Genomic DNA, 20,654 nt, shown 5'->3' with positions numbered 1-20,654 from the left:
TTTCAGGCTCATGTTGGCCACCCCTGTTCTATCAAAAGCTAAAACTTTATAAAATTAGTTGATTTTTTAAAAAATAACCAAGTTGATAATATTCCTTTGGGTAGTTGCCTAAATGTACATAGGGAAGAGATGAATGTTTTGTTCTTCTTTGGAGGAATTTCATCTAACTTTAATTCCATGTATTTGCTACCCAGATATGATGATGATAAGCACTTTAGAAATGCATAAAAGTGACTATTTCAAAGTCAGACAAACTTCATGTCTGCCCATTAAAAAAAAACAAAAACATGTCATAAGAATTTTTTTTATTTTTGGCAATTCACTTAACTATGCAGTGTATAGTTTACCAATACCAAGTCCAGGTATTGTGGACATGACAAATGACTTTACTTTCAATGTGTCTTTGGACTATAAAGCGCACTCACTAGAACAGAGTCCCAACATATGTAACATCTTCTGCAGATGCTTATACCTTGGGTGACATAGGTTATGAATATTTTACAACTCAGATGCAAAAAGAATACGACATGACTACACAAAAACAAGGATGATTCTTCAAAGATGAACACCTTGCATTTAATTGAACCTTAATGCCTGACTGTGCAATCATACTTATAAGACATGCACTTATATCTATAAATTATAGTCCTATTAAATAGATTTTAGAATTTTGCAAAGCACTTCAAAAGTAATAGTATTGGACAGTGTTCTGTAAAAAAATGTTACTGGTAAAGAATTTAACTATGTGATGCAGTGGGTCTTTTGTGAGCTCTAATCTTTACTGATACTATAAATGTTATGACCAACATTTTCAATACTTGCATGCCTCAAGTTAGACACCTAAATCCATAGTTAGGTGCCTAAATAAGTGGCCTGGTTGCCACAGATGTAAGCACTGGCGATGAACTCCCTTTGACTTTAGTGGAAGCTGTGGATGCTTGGCACCAATGAAAGTCTGATTATGTTTATTTAGGTGCTTAAATAAGGATTTAGGTGTCTAAATTCAGAAACAAGAGTGCTGACCTGTCCTTTTTATCGTCATTATACTTTATAAAGTAAACAATTTGGATGGAGTTTTGTGAAACTATAAATAACCACAATTTCTCAAGTTTCCTTTTTTTTAAAGAGTCAAATTCTTAGTCTAAGATAAACATTTTAGAGTAGTAAACAAAAACATTATATTACTTGGTATTATTTCTAAATTAAGATTGATAATATCTTCCAGTGTCTTCACATTTTGATTTTGTCTAAGTTACGGTGGAGTGTATGGCAAGACAAACATACAATCCATAGTAGCGTACATTAAATATTAACATCTTAACAGTGATGTCATCTGTAAGTTTAAGTTTATGAAGTTTATGCCTGCAGCTACCATGAATTTCTACAAATTCTAGTTGTCTTATACATACCTCTCCCATTCTCCCAAGTTAACCTTTTACAGTACCTCTTAATAGCAATGTAATCATTTATTTTAAAAGAAAATAGGTAAAATTGTTAAACTAAAGTAATATTCTTATAAAATGGACAAAAAGTCAGAAGTAGACGAAGGTTCAGATTTTCAAAGATATTTAGGCACCATCCTACAGGACGTTCTAGTGGTTTTCTTTATTACATTAGTCTGGCAAACTGCACAAATGATGTCTTGTACATTTCATGAATCATTGTTTGAACTCAGTCAATAGACAGTGAAGAAAAATTGTTCAAATACTACTTAAGTATTAAGTAAATTGTATATACGCCACACAATACTGACATAGTATGGGGTTAAATTTCAACATATTGCCTGGGGATTTGGCAATGTGACCCAAACTATTGTTAATGTTAACGCTATGATTCATTTAAAATCAATAAAAGAGCTAAAGTGTATTTTCAAATAAATATTGCCAAAAGCTATTTTTACACTCTTCCCGGAATAAGATCCTTGATAGTTCCTCATTCCCACGCTTCCTTCCTCTCTCTATGTTCTGAGACCAAAAAATAATATTTATTCTAGTAAGAATTGTTTGTAGACAGTATAGAAACAAACAATAACAGAAAATCAGTAAGTGGGAAAACAATTTAAAGGCTATTTTCATTTATACTGTTAGCCAAGTTTGATAAGGGATATCACATAAGTTCGGGGGGGGGGGAATTTAATCATAACAATGTTTGATAAAATCTTAGATTTTAGTATCAAAATCCTCCCCGCTTCTGTTCTCTTGTGATAGCCCCAAACCCTAGCATCTCAAGCATCCCAAACCTTATTTTGTTCTTCCCATCTCTTCAACATACTCAAGGGAAGGGACTCCAGGGCTCAGCGTAAGCAAGTCAATAAAGATGACAAACTTATGACTTGATTTTTAAAGCGCCTTAAAGGTACGGGTTTTATCATGGAGACCAGTGTTTTGTATCACTAATTACCACGGCACTAATTACTGTCTGTTGTCTTCGTTTTGATTTTTTTTTGCTATATTTCAGTAAAGTATGCTGCTTCCAAAAGTGTTAAAAATTGCTTGTACTGTTAAAGATACAGACAGAAAGCTAAATATGTATGAAACCCGGCATCTTCCCTTACAGCGTATGTTCTAGTATACAACACCATACATGACCAATACTCTGTGCCCTACATTTTGGCTTATTTGCCAGACAAAATCAATTTTAGCTTTGCAGGGTGTTTGCAATGACTGTGAACCTGTGTCTCAGACTCTCTCTTTTCTGTTTCAAGTGATTTTCTATGATCTTTGCTTCTTTCAAGATTCCATCAAGCTCTTGTACATAAGAAGCATCCATTGCCGCTCTCTCACTTAATTGGAAAAAAAAACTAACATTAAAATAAATACTTAAAAATATTAACATTCTCAACTACTGCTGATATTTGGAATTTGCTTTCATGCTTTGCTTATAAATCTGTTGTCTCTCAGTCAATGGAATTCATGACTAAGTTAACTCTTCAGTTTCACAGACTAAATAGATTTCAGAGTCCAGCGGTGTTAGTCTGTATCCGCAAAAAGAAAAGGAGGACTTGTGGCACCTTAGAAACTAACTTGTCAGACTAAATAGAGGAGTTTGTTATTTCAGGATTTAGGGTTAATCTTTTCCTTCTGCAGTTTCTTGACATTGCAGACATTCCACCACACCACATGCCACCTTTATGTATCAATCATCTAGGTATTCATATTAGCACTCTTCGGTGTAGTATCCAAGTGCCTTCCATCAGTTTAAAAAATTGCTAAAAATATTTCTGTCTTCCTTTCCTGATGCTAAGCAGGCAGGTTTTTTATTTTGTTTTTTCAATAAAAAGAACTGCGTGTGTTTGTATTGTAGTGTCAGCATGTAGGAAGGCTAGGGCAAAAAGATGGATTTTGTATTTTGTTCTGAGGTTAAGTTTTGTGATCAATCTGGCAATATTCTAATACAGTGGTTCTCAAACTTTTGTACTGGTGACCCCTTTCACATGGCAATCCTCTGCGTGTGACCCCCCTTATAAATTAAAAACACTTTTTAATATATTTAACACCATTATAAATGCAGGAGGCAAAGTGGAGTTTGGGATGGAGGCTGACAGCTCACGACCACCCATGTAATAACCTCGTGACACCTGCGGGTTCCCGACCCCAGTTTGAGAACCCCTGCTCTAACACTACTCAGAACTATGAGCGTGCATCAAGGGAAGAATTACACCCATGCAGCTGAAAGCATTAGCCCATCAAACCACATTGCATCCTATCCATATCTCAAAGTTGGCAAGTAGTTAGACTAAAAATATTCTAAGAAACAAGAATTATCCCAGGTTATTTTAAGTATATAAAAATTGTATAAAAGGTTAAAGCTCACTTGCCTTAAAATGTGGGCATATTTTGACAACAGGTTATTAATTTCCTTGTTCATATCTGTTAATACAAATATTTATTTTATTTCAAAGATGTGAATTGAGTGCTTCATGTCAACATTTATCTGTCTGAGTAATCTGAATATTTTTAATACATCACCATTTAAAACCTTTTCCAGTGCTTCAGGTTTGTAAAGTGACTGTGAGCTTTCAGAAAGAGCCAAGTCTGGTCTTTCCAGGGAGGACAACTGAGGACTTTCTGAAGCTTCATTCTAGTAACAAAACACATGGGAAAAAATGCATGCTAGTACAGGTTCTTAGGAATTTGAAACTTTGCAGTTTGGACCTGCATTTTGGATTTTATTTTAAATTAAGGTTATAATATTGCTGACTTCACATGCAGTTTGTGTTCTTAACCATGTGAGTGTATTATGCCTCCATCCTGAATGTGAACAGGTAATGTGATTATCAGGTTATAATATGGTTCTGCTGTATAGACAAGACCTCATAAACCAGCTAGTCAGTTTTACCTCCCCAGTATCTTGCTAAAGGACACTACAAAGTGCACTGTACCATATGAAAAAAGCAGCAATCTTCTGCTCTGAGCACCAACAGATGAGGCTGTATGGGACAGCTGCACAGATTTCCCCCCAGTGGCAACAGTTTTGAACAGGCCCAGCATATGGCACATGTTAACACACAATGATGCTATGTTAACACACAATGAAATGAAAAAACACAAAATGAACCTAACCATACAGACTGGTCTTGTCTTCCTTGAGTACTTGAATAGTTAAAAAAACTAGCATTATCAGAAAGATAATAAAATTTACCATGTTCAAGACAGCACTTGAATTCCTGGCACTATTATTCCAGTCAGAATAAGAGATAGCAATGAAATTTCAAATTCCCACCTGCGAGAAAGCAAGCTGATTTATGGGGATGGATGAAATTAAAGTCTGTTTGCAACACTGAGTTGAGAGATTTGAGTGGTTCAATAGACAACCTGCTTCTATGCAACCTGAAGTTTTGCTTTCAATCAGGATAAGCCCTACAGAGAAGTGCTGCTGTAGGTAAGTCAAATTTCGTTTGTTGTGAAAAGCAAAAGCTTTATTTTGTAATCTCCTAATGCACTCAGGAAAACTCTTCTGTAATTTACATGGAGTGAGATGGTGGCCTGAACCCTGTTCCTACTGTTCCTATTGGACAGTTATCCATGGCAGTCTCAGTGAAGAGTGTATCGACTGAATGGGCATTTTAACTGAGCTCCCCTCATCCCTAGAAGGGTTGCCTGTCCATTCCTCTCCCCCACCAAAGTCAGAGAAAACCACTCACCTCCATCTCCTTTCTACGCTTACTTCTATTTTCATCAGCTTTTACTGTGTTACTTGTCATTGTTACCTAACAAAAAGTGTAATGTCACATTTGATGAGTACGTATTTTTATCTTGTGTAACAGAAAAACAAAAGACTATAACATGAATTTTCAGCATAATGTGATCTCCATAGATTCCCACTTTATGAAAGGTGAAGCTAAAGCCCCAAGTAAAGCGTGGCAAGAGAAGCACAACTGGATAGAGTAGGAACTGAAGAAACAATATGTCACAATGATCGTCTGCCACAACCTGCCAGTCTACATACAGTAATTCAGACAACCTGAGTACAATTCCATACTCAAGCTCAGATGTCGTGAACTACACTGAGATGGACACCATACTGGCTATGGAGCTATTTGTACCAGAACTACCAATGAAAAACATTAGTATTTAAAGCATGACATAGTCTGAGAAGGCCATAGAGTGATCCTTTCGGTCAGCACTCAAAGCAGAACTCTCTGGGCTGCAGGGAAGGCAGCCTGATCATGTGGTGAGAGCCAGGGCCCAGAGTTAGGACTCCTGGGCTCTATTCTTGGCTCTGGAAGTGTGGTCCAGTGGTTAGTGCTGGGGGAAACAGACAGGACTCCTGGGTTCTATCTTCAGCGTCACTCACTGTGGAGCCCTTCCCTCTACGTCAAATGGGAATGGCACTCACCCATCCAGCGCACAGGGACCTGTGAGGCTGAACTAGTTAGTGCCAGCCAAGTGTTGTGAGCTCCTTGGACAAAGGGGCAAATGATTATTCACTCCAAGCCGCTTCTGACAAGCCTCTACCTTGACTGTGCGGCCTATGGGCAGTACAGGTGTGAACTGGGGTGTGGTGGGTCCAAACGCCCCCCACCGTCCCATCTCAGAGGGGATTACCCCTCTTTAGGGAAAGCAGTGCCCACCCAGATCCTAATAATCCCCACAAACTCCCCGCCGCACCCCCCTCACACACCCTCCATTTCTACCCCACCACACCCCTGCAGCTCCACTTCCCGGAGGACTTGGTATGCAGCCCCTAGTGACCCCTCCCCATACACCCCAAAGTGCACCTCCACACATACACCCCGTTCACCCCACAGCTCTACCTCCTATGGGGCTTGATATGCAATAACCACTCAAACCCTAGTAACCCCCCCCATACACTCCTTTTACCCTCACAGCTCTGTCTCCTGTGGGATTTGGTATGCAATGACCACTCAAATCCTAGTGACCCCCCCCCACACCTATAACCTACCCCCACAGCACTAGGAAGGGGCCTCCCCCGCCCTTGCGCACACCTCCCACCAAGCTGCCCCCTCCCCCGCAAGCTGCACGCGCCCCGCCCTGCGGACGAAGGGGGAAGAAGGCTCGCGCCTGAAGCGGCCGTTAACGGTTCAGCGCGCGGCCGCCGGGGAGGGGGCGCGCCTCACTGGGGAAGGGGGGGGGGTCTGCACTTCGCACTGAAGCTCAGCATCCTCCCCCTCCCCCCCGCACCACCTGCGGGGGAGCCCTGCCTAGTCAGCGGTGGAGTTACCCGCTCCCGCCGCCAGGGGGCAGGAGGGCACTGACCGAGCCCTGGCCGCCGAGTGCGCTGGGCTGGGCGCTCGGGCAAGCGGGGTTCGCGCGGGGGCTCAGCCCCGTCAGTGCGGGAGGGGCTGGGCCCTTGCTGGAAATAAGCGTCCCCGGCTCTGCGGCTGCTGCGGTGGGGGGTGGGCGGGTTCCGGCTCGTCCGGGCTACCGCAGAGCCCCGGGCGGGATAACATGCACCCCACACACACACACACACACCCCGCAAACACACCCCGACAGCCCACAAACCTCACACACACACACTGCTACACTCCACAAACTTCACACCCCCCACAAACGTCACACACACACACACACACACTGCTACACTCCACAAACTTCACACCCCCCACAAACGTCACACACACACACCTACACCCCACAAACCGCACCCCCCACAAACCTCACACACACCTACACCCCCGCCCCACAAACCTCACACAGCTGCACACCCCCACACAATACAACCGCCACATCTGCACACACCCACCACACACTAAGCCCCCCACCTACACCCACAGACCAGTCCCCCACATTACCCCCGACCTACACACAACCCCCCACACCTACACACCCCAACCTCCATATCACAACCCCCACACATTTACCTCCACACAGCTACACCCCCCAAACCCCACACCTATACCCCCATACACACCCCTACACACCACATCACACACTCACCTACACACCACAATCCCCACCACGCTGTCTAGAGTGACTCACAGCTGTGAGTGCCTACGTCAGGGCAGACTGTCAAAAGCAGGGTAGATGCCCCAAACTGGTGGTATGTTCTACAATTAGATTTCACCAACTCAGTACCAAGTGTGAACTCCCAAAGTACTACACTAGTCTTATAATGCAGTCACAGACAGTCTCCTTAGACACGCCAGTCTATCTTGCTACCCAGGCAAGATGAACTATGTGATAAATTGTCACACTCAAAATCACAAAATATTCCAGGTTATGACTAATCCCAACAGACCAGTAACTCAGGTCAATTTTCATCCTAGATCTCACACCAAAAACAGCGCTGATAGCCAATTCTATAGTAAACTAAAGGTTTATTAGGCTGAGAAAAATGAATGGGAGTTATTGAGAGGTTAGAGCAGGTAAAAAATGTATGTATAGGTGAGTCACAGTCCATAATTCCAAACAGTAGCAGAGATTTTGTAATCTGCCTGTTTCCCCCAATCTCTCAGGGCTATTTGCATAACTCTTGGGATCTGTCTTCCCATTCAGTTATTCTGCCCTGTTAGAATCCAAATAGCACCGAGATAAAGAATTCTTCCTTGTGTCCATATTTATAGCTTCTTCTCCCAGAAACAAAATGACAGGGTCACTACCCACTGGGCTCTTTCTTTGAGGGCAGAGAGAGAGGAATGCATTTAGTTTTTGATCTCTAGTCACCACACACAATTATCACTTGCCTTCAAATGCACAAGAACTGGCACTTTCATGTTAAAGTTCTTTATTTGCATTACGCAAGGTTTCTTTCTTGTTTGATGGGTTATTTTTAGTTATAGGGATCTATATAATGTAAATGTTTGCTATTGCATTCTACCACAATACAGATAAGTGAAAACAATCCATGCAGCATCCCATTCATTTTCATTAAGGTTAAATACCAAAAACATTCTTGTATATTTAACAATCACTCTGATCTATACTAATACACAAGTGAATTATCGTGGCTTCCACCTGTGAGTTTGTCAGTTCTCAGCTCACGCCTAGGCCTTGGCCAGAGCTGGTACTTGGTCTGCCACCATCACACATACACCCTACCACACCCACATTCACACACTCCATACCTACACACACCCACATTCACAAACCCACATACACACTCAACTCCCCTGCACCCACACACAGTGAAGGGCAGTCTGGCACACAGCAGTGACTAACACCTGCCACACAGTGGAGAGAGTTGTTTTGGGCAAGGATGGTCTTATGCAGTGGGCCATAAAATCTTTAATATCCACACAGAGCATCCTGCACCTCTGTTTCCCCTCTGCACTATCCAAAAGACACACACTAAATGGCACAAGGCTCAATTTCTCTCCATCAGGAAAATAAATAAATAAATAAATAAATGGAGAAATGAGGTTAGCCCGGCTGGGAATCAGACCCCTGGTCTGAGGAGATCTAAATATTCCAAACTGATGCTTAGAGCACAGGTTCTTAACCTGGTGGCTACACACCCCCTATAAACAGCCTCCCCTGACACCTACACATCTCTCACACCTACTCACGACAACCCCTCCACACAACCTGCCCCACATACACATGACTGGGTGCCAGAAGGTCACAATCACCTTCCCTTTCTTGATAGCCAGATGGCAAGGAGGTCCCAGAATTTACAGAAGAGGGGTGCTATTGGAACTATGAATAATATTAGAATTTTTTCATATTAATATGGGAGACCCACCAGACACTGATTTAATCATAAATTCTTTTATAAGGTCCAAATAGTATTTTATACAATTGCTCTAAACATGCCTGACCGTGTAAAAATAAGCAATACAGTAACAAAGTATTCTTAAGGACAGGTTTCAGAGTAGCAGCCGTGTTAGTCTGTATTCGCAAAAAGAAAAGGAATACTAGTGGCACCTTAGAGATGAACCAATTTATTTGAGCATAAGCTTTCGTGAGCTACAGCTCACTTCATCGGATGCTCAAATAAATTGGTTAGTCTCTAAGGTGCCACAAGTACTCCTTTTCTTTTTGCGACTACAGACTAACACGGCTGCTACTCTGAAACCTCTCCTTACAATGTGTATAACACCCATTTTTTCATGTTGTGTGTGTATATAAATCTCACTGTATTTTCCACTGAACACATCCGATGAAGTGAGCTGTAGCTCACGAAAGCAAAGCTTATGCTCAAATAAATTGGTTAGTCTCTAAGGTGCCACTAGTACTCCTTTTTTTAAAAGTATTATTAAGTATGTAATCAGTATGCTGACAAATAGGCCAGACCTAGGGGAAACTCTCATTTTGGTGTGCTCCAGCATGATTAGGTAGGGTCTCACAACGAACCCTCAAATTCATACCTCTTTTTATACCCTTTAACAAATTATGTCATTGACAATTACAGACTTCAGCTAAAAAATAATTGAGACAATTTATCCTCATTTTCAGTCTGAATCCAGATAAGAGTTACAACCTCCTTTTCCCCCAAGGCCTTTCATCCTTATTTCTTCTTGCTGATCAACAGTTTTTCCATTGCACCTGGGTTTACACAGACTTTACTGTTAAGATCACACATAATGTGTGTATGTGGAGTAGGAAGGCAGGCTCCTTTTAAGACAGATTCCATTTGTCTTATTTAAAACTACTTGCAGTCACCCCATTGGTTTTTTAGACATTTCTCCGTATCTTATTAGTTATTCGTTGAACCAGACCTCCCTTCTTCATTCCTTCTAGCCTTGTAACTTATTCTTTTCAAGATCTTCTTCTGCTTGCTCATCAGGGCTTTCTTTACAGAGTACATATATGTCCTTAACCAAAATTGTGCTAATTCTAATTCTTTAATTTCATATTTATCCTACAGGTTCCAAGATTTAATGTGGGATCCCAATATGGAAGGCTGAATGGCACTTGAAGCCACCTCTCCATCTGCACACATGTAACCATACATGAAAACAGAAGAGACTGGAGACCTGTTTCAGACACTTTAATTGTGATTAAAACATTCCGAGCATTCTCTGTTCTATTTAGGCTCTTACACCATGTCCCTCTATATCACAAAAGCAATCTTCCTCATGTGGAAACAAGAATGTAGTCAATAACTTGGAGACTGATGAATGGGAAATAGTACTAGTAAGAATATGTAATGATTTCAAGAGAAAGAATTTTAAGTGATACATAGCAGTCTTATTTCACCGTAGTTATATGTTGTCATTTCTAAAATTCGATAGTAAATAGAAAATGTAATAAATATAAATAATAAAAAGTGACATCTATTTTATGCATTCATAACAAGTACCTTCACTGGTATCTAAGCCCCATTGTGTGTTGTGGAGACAGAATCTGGATTACAATTGTCTTCTGGAATGTGCAAGAACTTCTGAAAATCATGAATTTCCTATTGCTAGAACATCTTGGGCTGACAATGCAAAGTCAAACTGGAAACCTGGATCAATCTAATCAGATAAATATGGCCATGGATTAATGACATATAATAAATTACAGCATCTCATTCAAAAATTAGACAGCTTTCAAGCCAAATAGTCTTTAACTACACCTCGTTTAAGAAGACAGAAAATGAAATACCATTTTTCTCATGTTGTGCTTAATTTCTCTGGATTATTGTATGCTGTTTTTTTTCCAAGAAAATAAATGTATGTTATTAACTAAAAACACAAATACTAAACAGCATTTAAAAGTTATTATTTTCCTAAACCCTAAATTGATACCGTGTAGAAAAGAAAAAACATTAGAACAACCAAAGATACAGCATGAATCAGTTTTGATTTCTCTTGTTTCTTGGAGGAAAAAGTAAAAAATACAGACAAGAAATGAAACTGCTTATAAGACAGAAAAATAACTAAATACTTCCCCAAAATTATGGCCCATATTCAATGTACTGCAACTGTGAACTGTAGTGAAATGATCAGGAATTAGTCAATTGCTCTTATTGGAGAGTTAGTTTTACATTATGAATACTAATGTCTGAGATGGTCCAACAGATGTTGTAATAATTGCCAAAAATTTACCCTAATTATGAGCTCAACTGTGAGAAGACAGTGAAATGTTATAAAGTGTCACAATAACGTATAATAATACATGGGTATGCGAAAAGGTGCAAAAGTGAGACGGAAAGACTGAATTAGTCTAAACAAAAAAGGCCTACAGATATAACTCAAAGACTGTGTTAAGATCATGCCTGGTAACCAAGAAGAGTATGGACCAACATTGATGTGTTAGAAACTGGGTGTAACTGGTGGACGAAATAATGAGATGACGGGCTATTCCAGCCATCACTCCCTTTGGAGGTTCTTAACAGATTTTGGGGAGAAAGCTAGCTACCGCAACGCTGGCTGAGGGGAGGCAAACATCAGATGACTGAAAGACCTGCTTTAATCTCTCCCATCTTAAGAAAAACCCAAACACTTGACCCCACTTATCTCTCCAACTACCTCCCCATCTAACTTTATCAATTAATTGAACACATGGTTTACAATTGCTGTCTGGAATTAATCTCTACCAGTTCCATCCTAGGCCCTCTCCAATCTGCTTCCACCCCTTACGTTCAACTGAAACCGCTCTCACCAAAGTCTCCAATAACCTCTTCTTAGTCAAATCTCCGAACCAGTACTTCATCCTCTTCCCCCAGACCTGTCAGTTACCTTCAACACAGTCATCCATGCTCTTCTTGCAATCTTGTCCGTCCTCTTTTGGTTTCCATGATTCTGTCCTCTCCTGGTCCCCCTCCTACATCTCCAATTGCTCAAGGTGTCCTTTGGAGGAGCCTCCTCATTCCTCCTCCAGCTTGTTGTAGGGATTCCACAGGGCTCTGTCCTTGGTCCCCTTTGCTTCTCCCTCTCCACCTTATCTCTGGGTAATCTCATCCACAAACACAAATTAAACTACCATTTCTATGTGAATCATCCACAGAACTTCCTCTCTACTCCAGAGTTGTCTCCCTCTATCCGAACTATTTGTGTCCTTTTCTCTATCATATCAAACATAAACTACTTGTCTTCACTTGCAAGTCTTTTAATGACCTATCCCCACACTACCTATCATCTTTCACTCAGCATCAGAAAGTCAATTCTCGCCTCTGATTGGCCCAGGATGTCAGCCTCTATTGTCTATTTGTTAAATTTTTGAACAAGCAACTTTGTGCTTTCTCCCATGATGCCCCCCAAGCCTTGGAGAAATTCCCCATAAACTTCCACAAAGCTAACTCATTATCCTCCTTCAAATCCCTCCCTAAAACTCTCCTTTACTGTAATGCTTCATGTTCACATGTTTTGGCCTCTAGAATATTTGGCTGATCTCCCCAGCTTTTTCCTAGTCATAGAGTTTAAGGCCAGAAGGGGTCACCAGATCATCTAGTCCAACCTTCTGTACATCACAGGCCACCAACAACAGCCATCCACCCACATAGTATACCCAGCAACCAGAATTAAACCAGACTATTACAGCCCTTAGCAGACTACACTATTGTGTGCCACAGGCAGAGAGAGGACGGACCAAAATGCACCAATCCCCAAGGCCCCTGAAAATAGGCAAGCGAAAACACATCCCCTCAACACAGGTTGTGAAACAAAAGCTTTTTAATCAAGCAATAATTGCCTCCTAACCACAGTATAAGGATATTTGTAAAAAGAAAAGGAGTGCTTGTGGCACCTTAGAGACTAACAAATTTATTAGAGCATAAGCTTTTGTGAGCTACAGCTCACTTCATCAGATGCATGCAGTGGAAAATATATTGGGGAGATTTCATATACACAGAGACCATGAAATAATGAGTGTTACCATACAGACTGTAACAAGAGTGATCAGGAAAGGTGAGCTATTATTAGCAGGAGAGCGGCAGGGTGGGGGGGTGGGGGCGGTGAAGGTTTACCGGAAACCTACTGACTGCTATACTTACCTACATGCCCCCAGCTTTCATCCAGACCACACCACATGATTCATTGTCTACAGCCAAGCTCTGCAATACAACCGCATTTGCTCCAACCCCTCAGACAGAGACAAACACCTACAAGATCTCTATCAAGCATTCTTACAACTACAATACCTACCTGCTGAAGTGAAGAAACAGATTGACAGAGCCAGAAGAGTACCCAGAAGTCACCTACTACAGGACAGGCATAACAAAGAAAATAACAGAATGCCACTAGCCGTCACCTTCAGCCCCCAACTAAAACCTCTCCAACGCATCATCAAGGATCTACAACCTATCCTGAAGGATGACCCATCACTCTCACAGATCTTGGGAGACAGGCCAGTCCTTGCTTACAGACAACCCCCCAACCTGAAGCAAATACTCACCAGCAACCACACACCACACAACAAAAACACTAACCCAGGAACCTATCCTTGCAACAAAGCCTGTTGCCAAACATGTCCACGTGTCCATTCAGGGGACACCATCATAGGGCCTAATCACATCAGCCACACTATCCACGGCAGTTACTCTGAAACCTATCAGAGGCTCGTTCACCTGCACATCTACCAATGTGATACATGCCATCATGTGCCAGCAATGCCCCTCTGCCATGTACATTGGCCAGACTGGACAGTCTCTACGTAAAAGAATAAATGGACACAAATCAGACGTCAAGAATTATAACATTCAAAACCAATCGGAGAACACTTCAATCTCTTTGGTCACTTGATTACAGACCTAAAAGTGGCAATTCTTCAACAAAAAAACTTCAGAAACAGACTCCAACGAGAGACTGCTGAATTGGAATTAATTTGCAAACTGGATACATTTAACTTAGGCTTGAATAAAGACTGGGAATGGATGTGTCATTACACAAAGTAAAACTATTTCCCCTTGTTTATTTCCCCTCCTACTGTTCTTGTAAAGTGCTGGAAATGGCCTACCTTAATTATCAATACAAAAGGTTCCCCCCCACTCCCGCTCTCCTGCTGGTAATAGCTCACCTTTCCTGATCACTGTCATTACAGTGTGTATGGTAACACCCATTGTTTCATGTTCTCTGTGTATATAAAAAGAAAAGGAGTACTTGTGGCACCTTAGAGACTAACCAATTTATTTGAGCATGAGCTTTCGTGAGCTACAGCTCACTTCATCGGATGCATACCGTGGAAACTGCAGCAGACTTTATATACACACAGAGAATATGAAACAATACCTCCTCCCACCCCACTGTCCTGCTGGTAATAGCTTATCTAAAGTGATCATCAGGTGGGCCATTTCCAGCACAAATCCAGGTTTTCTCACCCTCCACCCCCCCACACAAATTCACTCTCCTGCTGGTGCTAGCCCATCCAAAGTGACAACTCTTTACATAATCAAGTCGGGCTATTTCCTGCATAAATCCAGGTTTTCTCACATCCCCCCCACCCCCATACACACACAAACTCACTCTCCTGCTGGTAATAGCTCATCTAAACTGACCACTCTCCAAGTTTAAATCCAAGTTAAACCAGAACATCTGGGGGGGGGGGGGGGGGAGTAGGAAAAAACAAGAGGAAACAGGCTACCTTGCATAATGACTTAGCCACTCCCAGTCTCTATTTAAGCCTAAATTAATAGTATCCAATTTGCAAATGAATTCCAATTCAGCAGTTTCTCGCTGGAGTCTGGATTTGAAGTTTTTCTGTTTTAAGATAGCGACCTTCATGTCTGTGATTGCGTGACCAGAGAGATTGAAGTGTTCTCCGACTGGTTTATGAATGTTATAATTCTTGACATCTGATTTGTGTCCATTTATTCTTTTACGTAGAGACTGTCCAGTTTGACCAATGTACATGGCAGAGGGGCATTGCTGGCACATGATGGCATATATCACATTGGTGGATGTGCAGGTGAACGAGCCTCTGATAGTGTGGCTGATGTTATTAGGCCCTGTGATGGTGTCCCCTGAATAGATATGTGGGCACAATTGGCAACGGGCTTTGTTGCAAGGATAAGTTCCTGGGTTAGTGGTTCTGTTGTGGGGTATGTGGTTGTTGGTGAGTATTTGCTTCAGGTTGCGGGGCGGTCTGTAGGCAAGGACTGGCCTGTCTCCCAAGACTTGTGAGAGTGTTGGGTCATCCTTTAGGATAGGTTGTAGATCCTTAATAATGCGTTGGAGGGGTTTTAGTTGGGGGCTGAAGGTGACCGCTAGTGGCGTTCTGTTATTTTCTTTGTTAGGCCTGTCCTGTAGTAGGTAACTTCTGGGAACTCTTCTGGCTCTATCAATCTGTTTCTTTACTTCTGCAGGTGGGTATTGTAGTTGTAAGAAAGCTTGACAGAGATCTTGTAGGTGTTTGTCTCTGTCTGAGGGGTTGGAGCAAATGCGGTTGTATCGCAGAGCTTGGCTGTAGACGATGGATCGTGTGGTGTGGTCAGGGTGAAAGCTGGAGGCATGCAGGTAGGAATAGCGGTCAGTAGGTTTCCGGTATAGGGTGGTGTTTATGTGGCCATTGTTTATTAGCACTGTAGTGTCCAGGAAGTGGATCTCTTGTGTGGACTGGACCAGGCTGAGGTTGGTGGTGGGATGGAAATTGTTGAAATCATGGTGGAATTCCTCAAGGGCTTCTTTTCCATGGGTCCAGATGATGAAGATGTCATCAATATAGCGCAAGTAGAGTAGGGGCTTTAGGGGACGAGAGCTGAGGAAGCATTGTTCTAAATCAGCCATAAAAATGTTGGCATACTGTGGGGCCATGCAGGTACCCATAGCAGTGCCGCTGATCTGAAGGTATACATTGTCCCCAAATGTAAAATAGTTATGGGTAAGGACAAAGTCACAAAGTTCAGCCACCAGGTTTGCCGTGACATTATCGGGGATAGTGTTCTTGACGGCTTATAGTCCATCTTTGTGTGGAATGTTGGTGTAGAGGGCTTCTACATCCATAGTAGCCAGGATAGTGTTATCAGGAAGATCACCGATGGATTGAAGTTTCCTCAGGAAGTCAGTGGTGTCTCGAAGGTAGCTGGGAGTGCTGATGCTATAACATCAGCCACACTATCAGAGGCTCGTTCACCTGCACATCCACCAATGTGATATATGCCATCATGTGCCAGCAATGCCCCTCTGCCATGTACATTGGTCAAACTGGACAGTCTCTATGTAAAAGAATAAATGGACACAAATCAGATGTCATAAACCAGTCGGAGAACACTTCAATCTCTCTGGTCACGCAATCACAGACATGAAGGTCGCTATCTTAAAACAGAAAAACTTCAAATCCAGACTCCAGCGAGAAACTGCTGAATTGGAATTCATTTGCAAATTGGATACTATTAATTTAGGCTTAAATAGAGACTGGGAGTGGCTAAGTCATTATGCAAGGTAGCCTGTTTCCTCTTGTTTTTTCCTACTCCCCCCCCCCCCCCCCAGATGTTCTGGTTTAACTTGGATTTAAACTTGGAGAGTGGTCAGTTTAGATGAGCTATTACCAGCAGGAGAGTGAGTTTGTGTGTGTATGGGGGTGGGGGGGATGTGAGAAAACCTGGATTTATGCAGGAAATAGCCCGACTTGATTATGTAAAGAGTTGTCACTTTGGATGGGCTAGCACCAGCAGGAGAGTGAATTTGTGTGGGGGGGTGGAGGGTGAGAAAACCTGGATTTGTGCTGGAAATGGCCCACCTGATGATCACTTTAGATAAGCTATTACCAGCAGGACAGTGGGGTGGGAGGAGGTATTGTTTCATATTCTCTGTGTGTATATAAAGTCTGCTGCAGTTTCCACGTGTCAAGGTTCCTCCCCCACTCTGAACTCTAGGGTACAGATGTGGGGACCTGCATGAAAAACCTCCTAAGCTTATCTTTACCAGCTTAGGTCAAAACTTCCCCAAGGTACAAAATATTACACCCGTTATCCTTGGAATGGCCGCTACCACCACCAAACTAATACTGGTTACTGGGGAAGAGCTGTTTGGACGCGTCTTTCCCCCCAAAATACTTCCCAAAACCTTGCACCCCACTTCCTGGACAAGGTTTGGTAAAAAGCCTCACCAATTTGCCTAGGTGACTACAGACCCAGACCCTTGGATCTTAAGAACAATGAACAATCCTCCCAACACTTGCACCCCCCCTTTCCTGGGAAATGTTGGATAAAAAGCCCCACCAATTTGCATAGGTGACCACAGACCCAAACCCTTGGATCTGAGAACAATGAAAAAGCATTCAGTTTTTACAAGAAGACTTTTAATAAAAAATAGAAGTAAATAGAAATAAAGAAATCCCCCCTGTAAAATCAGGATGGTAGATATCTTACAGGGTAATTAGATTCAAAAACATAGAGAACCCCTCTAGGCAAAACCTTAAGTTACAAAAAAGATGCACAGACAGAAATAGTTATTCTATTCAGCACAATGCTTTTCTCAGCCATTTAAAGGAATCATAATCTAACACATACCTAGCTAGATTACTTACTAAAAGTTCTAAGACTCCATTCCTGTTCTGTCTCTGGCAAGAGCAGCATACAGACAGACACAGACCCTTTGTTCCTCTCCCTCCTCCCAGCTTTTGAAAGTATCTTGTCTCCTCATTGGTCATTTTGGTCAGGTGCCAGCGAGGTTACCTTTAGCTTCTTAACCCTTTACAGGTGAGAGGAGCTTTCCCCTGGCCAGGAGGGATTTCAAAGGGGTTTACCCTTCCCTTTATATTTATGACACGCCCCCCAAATCTCAGCTAGGGTGAAACACTGGCTGGGATTTCTTCCTGGAGCTCTAGGAAAACAGAGTTAATAAGACACATGCATCTCTAAATATACTACCAAGTACATAAAGACTAACAATATTTTCCACATCTCAAGGACGATTTTAACCAGTTGATTCTGGGAAACTTTCACGGGAGAGTGCATCAGCCACTTTGTTAGAAGCTCCTGAGATGTGTTGGATGTCGAAATCAAAATCTTGGAGAGCTAAACTCCACCGAAGAAGTTTTTTGTTAGTTTCTTTGACGGTGTGAAGCCACTTTAGTGCAGCATGGTCGGTTTGCAGGTGGAAACGCCGTCCCCAAACATATGGGCGTAGCTTTTCCAGAGCGTAGACAATGGCATAACATTCTTTTTCAGTGACTGACCAGTTCCTTTCCCTCTCAGACAGTTTTTTGCTGAGAAACACTACAGGGTGGAATTCTTGATCAGGTCCTTTCTGCATTAAAACTGCTCCCACACCACGCTCAGATGCATCTGTGGTTACTAGGAACGGTTTGTCAAAGTCTGGGGCCCTTAGTACAGGGTCAGACATGAGTGTCGCTTTAAGCTTGTTAAAGGCCTTCTGACACTTTCCGGTCCACTGAACAGCATTTGGCTGTTTCTTTTTGGTTAGGTCTGTCAGTGGGGCAGCGATTTGGCTGTAGTGCGGTACAAATCGTCTGTAATAACCGGCCAAGCCTAAGAAGGATTGAACCTGTTTCTTTGACTTTGGGACAGGCCACTTTTGGATAGCATCCACTTTGGCCTGTAGGGGGCTGATAGTTCCTTGACCCACCTGGTGTCCAAGGTAAGTCACTCTGTTTAGGCCTATTTGACACTTCTTAGCCTTAACAGTTAGTCCTGCCTCCCTTATGCGCTCAAGGACTTTTTGTAGATGTTCCAGGTGGTCTGCCCAGGAATCCGAAAATATGGCCACGTCGTCAAGGTAGGCGACTGCATATTCTCCTAATCCCGCTAGGAGACCATCTACAAGTCTTTGGAAAGTGGCGGGTGCATTTCGCAGCCCGAAAGGGAGTACATTAAATTCATACAGCCCGAGATGTGTGATGAAGGCTGACCTTTCCTTGGCAGATTCATCTAGCGGTACCTGCCAGTACCCCTTGGTTAAGTCCAAGGTAGAGATGAACTGGGCCCGTCCCAGTTTCTCTAATAGTTCATCTGTGCGTGGCATTGGATAGTTGTCTGGGCGAGTTACAGCATTTAGCTTACGGTAGTCCACGCAAAAACGTATTTCCCCATCTGGTTTGGGAACTAGAACCACTGGAGATGCCCATGCACTTTCAGAGGGGCGGATTACCCCCATCTGTAACATATCCTGGATCTCCCGTTCTATAGCAGTTTTAGCTTGAGGAGACACCCGGTAAGGTTGGACCCTAATTGGGTGAGCATTACCTGTGTCAATGGAGTGGTATGCCCGTTCAGTCAGTCCTGGGGTGGCTGAGAACGTTGGCGCGTAGCTAGTGCACAGCTCCTGGATCTGCTGTCGCTGCATACGCCCAAGGGTCATGGAGAGGTTCACCTCTTCCACACCACCAGCACATTTCCCTTCGTAGTAAACACCTTCAGGCCACTCAGCGTCGTCTCCTCCCTGGGCTGTAAACTGACAAACCTTTAATTCTCTGGAATAAAAGGGCTTTAGAGAATTAATATGGTACACCTTCGGCTTTCGGTTGGAGGTGGGGAATGCTATGAGATAATTAACAGCTCCCAGGCGCTCCTGGACCGTGAATGGCCCTTCCCACGATGCTTCCATTTTATGGGCCTGGAGCGCCTTTAAGACCATGACCTGGTCTCCTACTTTGAAGGAACGCTCTCTGGCATGTTTATCATACCAGGCTTTTTGCTCTTTTTGAGCATCCTGTAAGTTTTCTCTAGCAAGGGCTAAAGAGGTTCGGAGGGTGTTCTGTAGGTTGGTTACAAAGTCCAGAATGTTAGTTCCTGGAGAAGGTGTAAATCCCTCCCATTGCTGCTTCACCAACTGCAATGGCCCCTTAACCTCACGGCCATATACAAGTTCAAATGGGGAAAACCCTAAACTGGGATGTGGTACAGCTCTGTAGGCAAAGAGCAACTGCTGCAACACTAGGTCCCAATCATTGGAGTGCTCATTTACGAATTTACGTATCATGGCCCCCAAAGTTCCATTAAACTTCTCCACCATGCCATTTGTTTGATGATGGTAAGGAGTGGCAACCAAGTGATTTACCCCATGAGCTTCCCAAAGGTTTTTCATAGTTCCTGCCAGGAAATTAGTCCCTGCATCGGTGAGGATGTCGGAGGGCCAACCTACCCTGGCAAAAATGTCTGCTAGTGCCTGGCACACACTTTTAGCCCTGGTGTTGCTTAGAGCTACTGCTTCCGGCCATCGGGTGGCAAAATCCATGAAAGTCAGTATGTACTGCTTTCCTCTGGGTGTCTTTTTCGGAAAAGGACCCAGAATATCCACAGCTACTCGCTGAAATGGAACTTCAATGATGGGGAGTGGCTGGAGAGGGGCTTTGACCTGGTCTTGGGGTTTTCCCACTCTTTGGCACACCTCACAAGACTGGACATAGGTAGAAACATCCTTGCCCATT

At 42.8% G+C, this 20,654-nt stretch overlaps 2 protein-coding genes across 2 annotated transcripts in view; both read right to left on the bottom strand.

The window, feature by feature from the left end:
- Positions 1-20,654, bottom strand: part of LOC125625434 (carotenoid-cleaving dioxygenase, mitochondrial) — a 91,214-nt gene that overhangs the window by 35,922 nt on the left and 34,638 nt on the right. The gene's annotated exons all lie outside the window — the stretch shown is intronic.
- Positions 328-5,268, bottom strand: TEX12 (testis expressed 12). Its single transcript, XM_075122297.1, has 4 exons — positions 5,144-5,268; positions 3,969-4,080; positions 3,818-3,869; positions 328-2,782 (listed from the first exon to the last, which is right to left on the bottom strand). The coding sequence occupies exons 1-4, from the start codon at positions 5,201-5,203 to the stop codon at positions 2,638-2,640; spliced, it is 369 nt and encodes a 122-aa protein (XP_074978398.1). The 5' UTR covers positions 5,204-5,268; the 3' UTR covers positions 328-2,637.

Source organism: Caretta caretta, chromosome 22, assembly GCF_965140235.1.
Source record: "Caretta caretta isolate rCarCar2 chromosome 22, rCarCar1.hap1, whole genome shotgun sequence".
Taxonomy (NCBI): Eukaryota; Metazoa; Chordata; order Testudines; family Cheloniidae; genus Caretta; species Caretta caretta.
Note: the sequence above shows the minus strand (reverse complement) of the source record. Positions and strands in the feature narration are given on the sequence as shown.